At 44.4% G+C, this 7306-nt stretch overlaps 2 protein-coding genes across 2 annotated transcripts; both read left to right on the forward strand.

Annotated features, from left to right (window-relative positions):
- The first annotated feature begins 509 nt into the window (after positions 1-509).
- Positions 510-1907, forward strand: LOC103896292 (histone H2A, sperm). Its single transcript, XM_009276127.1, has 2 exons — positions 510-884; positions 1845-1907. Exons 1-2 carry the CDS (start codon positions 510-512, stop codon positions 1905-1907), a joined length of 438 nt encoding a protein of 145 aa, XP_009274402.1.
- Positions 1908-6248: 4341 nt separating this feature from the next.
- Positions 6249-6575, forward strand: LOC103896335 (histone H2A-beta, sperm-like). Its single transcript, XM_009276175.1, has one exon. It carries the CDS (start codon positions 6249-6251, stop codon positions 6573-6575), a length of 327 nt encoding a protein of 108 aa, XP_009274450.1.
- The last annotated feature ends 731 nt before the right edge of the window (positions 6576-7306 follow it).

A 7306-nucleotide genomic window follows, 5' to 3' on the forward strand; every position in this document is an offset into this window, starting at 1 on the left:
TAAAATGAAAGAAAGATCTAACTTGATAATGGAAGAAATTAGAATACAGATTCCTCTTGGAAGAAGAGGCAGGCTTGGCCTCAAGTTAGCTTTGAGGTAACGGTTATGGTGCTTAAGAAAAATCTCATTAGAGAAGACCCGCTGTGCCTCAATCCCAAATACTCGCCAAGTAGCAGGGAAAAGCCTCTTTTATTTTGAGCTCTTCATATCTACTTCACTAAGTCTTTCTTGACAGGTTGTCAGACCACCCTGGTTTTACAATGAGATCTCTCACCTGAAAGGTAGGCTGTAAAAGGGTAGTAGTAGTTAAAATCTTGGCTCTACTATTAATGAACTGTGGTGTGTGGCTCGCTCTTTCCTCAAGAAAAGAACAAGCTTTCTTCTTGATGTGGAAAGGCAGAAAGCATAACTCACCTTGCTGTTGTTTCCTCTTGCTATCAGTTAGCTGTAGCCCAAGCCCCCGGGTAGTTTGAAGATCTCCAACCCTTTGTGTCTCCTCACCCGTCAGAATGTCTGTACGTGGAAAGAAACACGCAGTGGCTGGCAAAACTGGAGCTGCACCGAAGAAAACCAAATCAGCTCAGGCTGGTCTGCAGTTCCCCGTGGGTCGTGTCTACAGGCTCCTTAAAAGAGGGAATTACGCTGACAGGATCGGTCCTGGCGCTGCCATCTACCTGGCTGCAGTGCTGGAGTACCTGAGCGCAGAGATCCTGGAGCTGGCAGGGAACGCTGCACATGAAAACAAGAAAGCCAGGATCCTGCCCAGGCACATCCAGCTGGCCGTGAGAAATGATGATGAGCTGAACAAGCTCCTCTCCTGTGTGACCATTGCTCAAGGAGGGGTTTTGCCAAATATCCTTTCCCAGCTCCTTCCCAAGAAAACTGTCAGAGATGCTGCTCCTTCTCAGGAACAAGGTGGCAGCCGGTGAAACTTGCTTTTCCTGGTCTGGTCTGTGCACTTACAGATGATGGGACTTGGTAGCACTAATTTGTATGTGTTTTGCTTCTTTGTCAAGTGTTTTTCCTGCTAATTTTAATGCATTTTTAAACCTTGTAATAAAGTTCCTAGAATGCAACACTGTTCTCCTTTCTTTTCCTCAGGTCCCCTTCTGGGGATGGAGGAACACAGAAAATGTCAAAGTCTAGCATAACACCCAAATAACTTTTTTAAAAGTCAAGTACGTCTGCTTTTGAAAACATGTTACAAGTAACTGTTGCGGAGCAGGCAGAGGAGTCAAGACGCACTGCCATTCAGGTTCATGTGAACTTTTCCTCCATTGCAGATCCATAGTGCAATTAGTTCAGTGCTTCAGAGGTTGTTTAACTCTGCTTTAGAAGTTAGTAACCCTGTGCTTTAAAGTCTTATTGCTTGTAAAGTTGTAATGAACAACTACCTGTCTTTAGACAGCTCCAACATGACTAAACCTCTAGCCCCTCCATCTTGTCATAATAACCATAGGTAGCTTATTTAAAACCTGGTGCAATATTTGTGCTGTTGGTAGAGGTGACTGTCTTGCTTCTGTCTATCAGTGCAGAAAAACAAAAGTCTCCATATCCAAACAATCCCCAGGCCTTTGCTGACCAAGTCATTGAAGGTCTTCCCCCAGGAAAGTGCCCACGGTTTCTCTGTTCATAGTGGGTGCTGAGGCTTGCTCTTGAACGGGAAACCAGGGATCTGCTGCAGCTGCATTAGGATCAGTCTGCCCCCAAGGCAGTATCTCACAAACTTCACAGCATCTCACACAGAGAAGAGCTGGTTAGGACCAGCTTCCTAAACTGTAGCCGGAGCATGAACTTTTTATTTGAAAAAGCAAGGAGGGGTTTTGCCAAATATCCTTTCCCAGCTCCTTCCCAAGAAAACTGTCAGAGATGCTGCTCCTTCTCAGGAACAAGGTGGCAGCCGGTGAAACTTGCTTTTCCTGGTCTGGTCTGTGCACTTACAGATGATGGGACTTGGTAGCACTAATTTGTATGTGTTTTGCTTCTTTGTCAAGTGTTTTTCCTGCTAATTTTAATGCATTTTTAAACCTTGTAATAAAGTTCCTAGAATGCAACACTGTTCTCCTTTCTTTTCCTCAGGTCCCCTTCTGGGGATGGAGGAACACAGAAAATGTCAAAGTCTAGCATAACACCCAAATAACTTTTTTAAAAGTCAAGTACGTCTGCTTTTGAAAACATGTTACAAGTAACTGTTGCGGAGCAGGCAGAGGAGTCAAGACGCACTGCCATTCAGGTTCATGTGAACTTTTCCTCCATTGCAGATCCATAGTGCAATTAGTTCAGTGCTTCAGAGGTTGTTTAACTCTGCTTTAGAAGTTAGTAACCCTGTGCTTTAAAGTCTTATTGCTTGTAAAGTTGTAATGAACAACTACCTGTCTTTAGACAGCTCCAACATGACTAAACCTCTAGCCCCTCCATCTTGTCATAATAACCATAGGTAGCTTATTTAAAACCTGGTGCAATATTTGTGCTGTTGGTAGAGGTGACTGTCTTGCTTCTGTCTATCAGTGCAGAAAAACAAAAGTCTCCATATCCAAACAATCCCCAGGCCTTTGCTGACCAAGTCATTGAAGGTCTTCCCCCAGGAAAGTGCCCACGGTTTCTCTGTTCATAGTGGGTGCTGAGGCTTGCTCTTGAACGGGAAACCAGGGATCTGCTGCAGCTGCATTAGGATCAGTCTGCCCCCAAGGCAGTATCTCACAAACTTCACAGCATCTCACACAGAGAAGAGCTGGTTAGGACCAGCTTCCTAAACTGTAGCCGGAGCATGAACTTTTTATTTGAAAAAGATCTGCCTGTCCTGTTGAGTTTGACCTAGCTCCTTTGCCCCCTCAAGGCACGAGAGTGTCAGAGCCTGCTGGCCAGGTTTTACGATGCTGACAGACGTCAGAGCTGTATGCAGCTGAGTTAATGACTCACTCCAAACTGTGCTTACACAGAAATGGGAAGAGAGGATACCTGACTGTCATGGTTTAACCCCAGCCGGCAACTAAGCATCACCCAGCTGCTCACTCGCTCCCCCCGATGGGATGGGGGAGAGAATCAGAAGGGTAAAAGTGAGAAAACTCGTGGGTTGAGGTAAAGACAGTTTAACAGGTAAAGCAAAAGCCGTGCACACAAGCAAAGCAAAACAAGGAATTCATTCACTGCTTCCCATCGGCAGGCAGGTGTTCAGCCATCTCCAGGACAGCAGGGCTCCATCATGCATAACGGTGACTTGGGAAGACAAACGCCATCACTCTGAATGTCCCTCCCTTTCTTCTTCTTCCCCCAGCTTTATATGCTGAGCACAATGTCATATGGTGTGGGATATCCCTTTGGTCAGTTGGGGTCAGCTGTCCCGGCTGTGTCCCCTCCCAACTTCTTGTGCAGCCCCAGCCTACTCGCTGGTGGGGTGGGGTGAGAAGCAGAAAAGGCCTTGACTCTGTGCAAGCACTGCTCAGCAGTAACTAAAACATCCCTGTGTTATCAACACTGTTTCCAGCACAAATCCAAAACACAGCCCCATACTAGCTGCTCTGAAGAAAATTAACTCTACCCCAGCCAAAACCAGCACACTGACTGAGCAGACACTGTGATTTCAGGGTGGTAGGCAGCTGGAACAGTCATTGTATGCCGCCTGGTTTTCAAGAGCAATTTGATGAGATCTTGGCTGGCCTGCAGTTAACCCAGTGAAGTGAGAGAAAGTGGAGGATGCTGTCACAATGAGAAGTAAAAATGTCTGAGAGTAGATCTTAAGCTTTGTGCATGTAGTAAAGGTGTGCTATATGTAACTAGCCTTGTGCTGAGTGTTTACACCTGTAAATGGAAAAAAAAAAAGCTTTAAAGGAGGTACATGAGAAATGAACACATGAAACTCAGTTTCCTCCATTTGACCATGGCAAGGGAAAGCAGGCTTGGGAATTATTTATTTGGATCAAGCAAAAATCTAAAGCAAGGTACTAATTTTGTGCAGTTTCAAGCATGGTGCTTACAGCACCCTTTGCTAATCTGGAGATCTAGGTGTCAGTCATCATGCTGCTGCTGGATGCAAGCTGCTCCTGTGAGCCTGCTCTGCACCACACCAAACAGACCTTGCAAGGCACGACCAGTGCTCAAGCAGCTTCTAGAAATGCCTTCACCTGCCATTTTCTGTATGATAAAAGACACTGAGGGAGCTGTGTGGCCCTACCTGTACTTACACCCAAAGATAGAGTTTGTGGTGAAGTACTGGTCCAATTCAAAAGTCAATTTTTTAAGTATTTCTTTGATCAAGAAAAACCTTGTTTGCTTTCTTCCAGCCAATAGTTCAACCCATCTGTAAATTAACCAGATAGCATAGTGATCTGAAAACTGACCCCTCTGGCTTCGCAGTAACAGGGTAGATGTCTCCTAACCCAGCTGCTCAGCAAAAGTTTCTGTTGAGCCAGGGCTCAGCTTTCCAGCACTCATGCATTGAAGAAAAAAATTATTCAGTTGCCACCACACCCTTGACCCTAAAAAGGGCATATTATGCCTTGTAGACAGCTACGCATGACTTCGGAAAAAAACTGGACTGTGTGGCAGATAGGGACAAGTGCTAGAAGAGAGAGAAACCAATGTCAGAGGTCCTGAGCTTTCCCAGGCTCTGCAGCGTGGTCACAAAGCAGCTTGGCCACTGCTGGCAACACAAAGAACAGCGGTACAGGTTGCCGGGTTTAATTCCTGATGACTGCAGAAAGGTGAGGTGTGCCCCCTTCCAGCTGTAATAAATTAGCTGCTGATCAGAGATACTGCAGTTCTCTGAGGCAGTAAATATTAGGCTTCTTTCCAGAGGAGATCAGCTAACAAGGTGCCAAGCAGCTCTACAAGGAGTAGCGACAAATTCTCATGCTCTCAGGGACTGTACTGAGTTGCTTGTGTGTTGGGACCTTGATAGTTTTTTATTTTGAGTGGATGAATCATTGCTCACCCAGGTGGCATTAAATGATGCAAGAGCTGGTAATGATATGGCTACCGCTGTGGAGTTTAAAAGGGGGCAGCTCTTGCCAGAGGTTGTGGTTTGGGAGACTTGTGTACTGGTTTTGTTGGAAAAGAGGCTAAGTTAATAACTTTTTCAGGTAAGAGTTTGTTCTCAAGAAATAACAGCATGCTTTCTTTGTGTTAGATAAGCTCCTGAGTGAAATAATGGTTTTGTAAGTTCTGTGTTTGGTATAAGGTTGCTTAAGGGGGCTTTTAGGTTTTTTAATTTATTTACTTGTGTAGGCTATTTTTAAAAGCTTATCTTTCTAAGGCCCACAAAAATCTCCTAAAAGAACTTTTTATTGTATTTTTAAACACTTCAATCTGATATCTGATTTAGTTCCTCCCCGCATCTGAGTAGAGCTTCTCATTACTTAAAAACAACTAATGATTAAAACTTGAGAATAATTCTATATACAAGAGCAGAATTTTCCTGTGTTTGTTTTCCAGTTGCTTTGTGTTATGCATTGAAGAGTAATTGGTACTATACAGTACCAGAGACTTTATGTCAATAATAAGTGATGGGGCTTGTTAGAATGGATGCAGTACCATATAAGAAGATGGTACTTGTGCATTTGTAGTAGCCTGACGCACAGTGCGCTGAGCAGAGCAATTTCAGTGCCTGATGTAAAACAAAGCTTCTCTTCTTCCCGTAAGTCTTGTTCCTGATTGTGGCCTGTTATCTTGCAGCAATAGGTCCCCTCACCTCTGGAAGACAAGATCCATTTGAAGTGGTTTCCAGTAGATGAAGTTCTTTCCTGTTGTTGTTACTTCAGACAAAGATATGAATTTCTAGCTCTGGCTCTCACAAGGTCATCATTGCAGAAACTGCTTAGGTTCTTAACAGGGGTAAGTTTTTGAAGCTTCACTGCAGGGTTTCTGAACACTTCTAAGTATCTTGAAGCCTAGTTTGCTTAACCTTTCTCCTTAACAGCAGACTTCCTTTGATACTGGGTCAGAAGACCTTGTGCCTAAGTTCTAACTTACTCTCTTGAAAAGTTTTGGAAGTCTAGCAGATGGCTGACCTGCTGCTCTGACTGAGCTTGTAGATGCCTCTTGGCTGGAAACTTGTCAGATTTGCCTAAAGCAGCAGCCTGACCCATCTGCTCCTTCAGACAAAAGTATGAACAACTAAAAAACTTTCTGAGAGGGGAAAACTGACTTGTAAGGGAATTAAGCAGTGAAATGAGGAAGAAAGGACTTAAATGCTCAGTTTCTGTGACTGTTTGTTTTGGGTTTTTAATTCTTTCTCTTTTTATAATAGATTGATGTTAGGATGTCTGAATGTGGGAAGAAAACCACAAAGCTCCCCCTTTGTGCCAAAGAAAACCAAATCAGCTCAGGCTGGTCTGCAGTTCCCCGTGGGTCATGTCTACAGGCCCCTTAAAAGAGGGAACTACGCTGACAGGATCGGTCCTGGCGCTGCCATCTACCTGGCTGCAGTGCTGGAGTACCTGAGCGCAGAGATCCTGGAGCTGGCAGGGAACGCTGCACATGAAAACAAGAAAGCCAGGATCCTGCCCAGGCACATCCAGCTGGCCGTGAGAAATGATGATGAGCTGAACAAGCTCCTCTCCTGTGTGACCATTGCTTGAGGAGGGGTGTTACCTAATGTTCTTCCCGAACTACTTCTTAAGAAGACCATCTTGCTTAAACTGGCCCACAAATATGTCCAGTCACAGGAGTTCTAGCTGCCACCCAGGCTCCTGACCTTGTGATGTTGTTAACACTGGCTTTCTCAACAGCTCAGAGTTTTTCATGCTGGTTGGCATTTTTGGTCTAAATTTGTGTGTGTCTACCTGTGCACATGTCTGAAAAGCTGCTAAAGACGGGGTTGCTAAGTTAGGTTTCCCTAGCTATGTCCTTCAAAAGAAAAAAGTCAACAGCCTACTTCTATGAATAAATAAGTGCAAAGGACTCATGTCCATCTTATTCCCTTCTATAAAAATATTTGTTGCACCAAACAGAAGATTTTCTTTGGAAGTGCAGTTATCTAAGGAAACCTGCTCTATGGCCTTTAAAGCTTGTGTCTCCATGTGCATGGCTGGGATCTCCTTATACAGTATGTGTAGAAGTCTGCTTCATCTGACCACTTCAGACCTCACAATGGGCACAGTTAACTATTCAGGGTAGATAGATGCACCTGAGAAACTTAAACTGGACTGCCTTATAATGATGGTAAAGTTAAATTATCTTCTTTAACATTTGGATATGGAGGTAGGGCTGTGCTGTAACTTCAGAGTGTCACTGCACACACCTTGGTCCAAAGATGGTGTTGGAATTGTCCTGAGTTTCTGCATTGATGGAGTGCAATCCAAGGAGTCTT

Source organism: Aptenodytes forsteri, unplaced genomic scaffold, assembly GCF_000699145.1.
Source record: "Aptenodytes forsteri isolate BGI_AS27 unplaced genomic scaffold, ASM69914v1 Scaffold96, whole genome shotgun sequence".
NCBI classification, from domain to species: domain Eukaryota; kingdom Metazoa; phylum Chordata; class Aves; order Sphenisciformes; family Spheniscidae; genus Aptenodytes; species Aptenodytes forsteri.

What these genes read in the sequence shown, in the direction of transcription:
- LOC103896292 (XM_009276127.1), top strand. Translation starts at nt 510, where the DNA reads ATGTCTGTACGTGGAAAGAAACACGCAGTGGCTGGCAAAACTGGAGCT. An exon ending in AGCTCCTTCCCAAGAAAACT is followed by an intron (nt 885 to 1,844) that starts GTCAGAGATGCT and finishes ATCCTTTCCCAG; the next exon opens with CTCCTTCCCAAGAAAACTGT.
- LOC103896335 (XM_009276175.1), top strand. Translation starts at nt 6,249, where the DNA reads ATGTTAGGATGTCTGAATGTGGGAAGAAAACCACAAAGCTCCCCCTTT.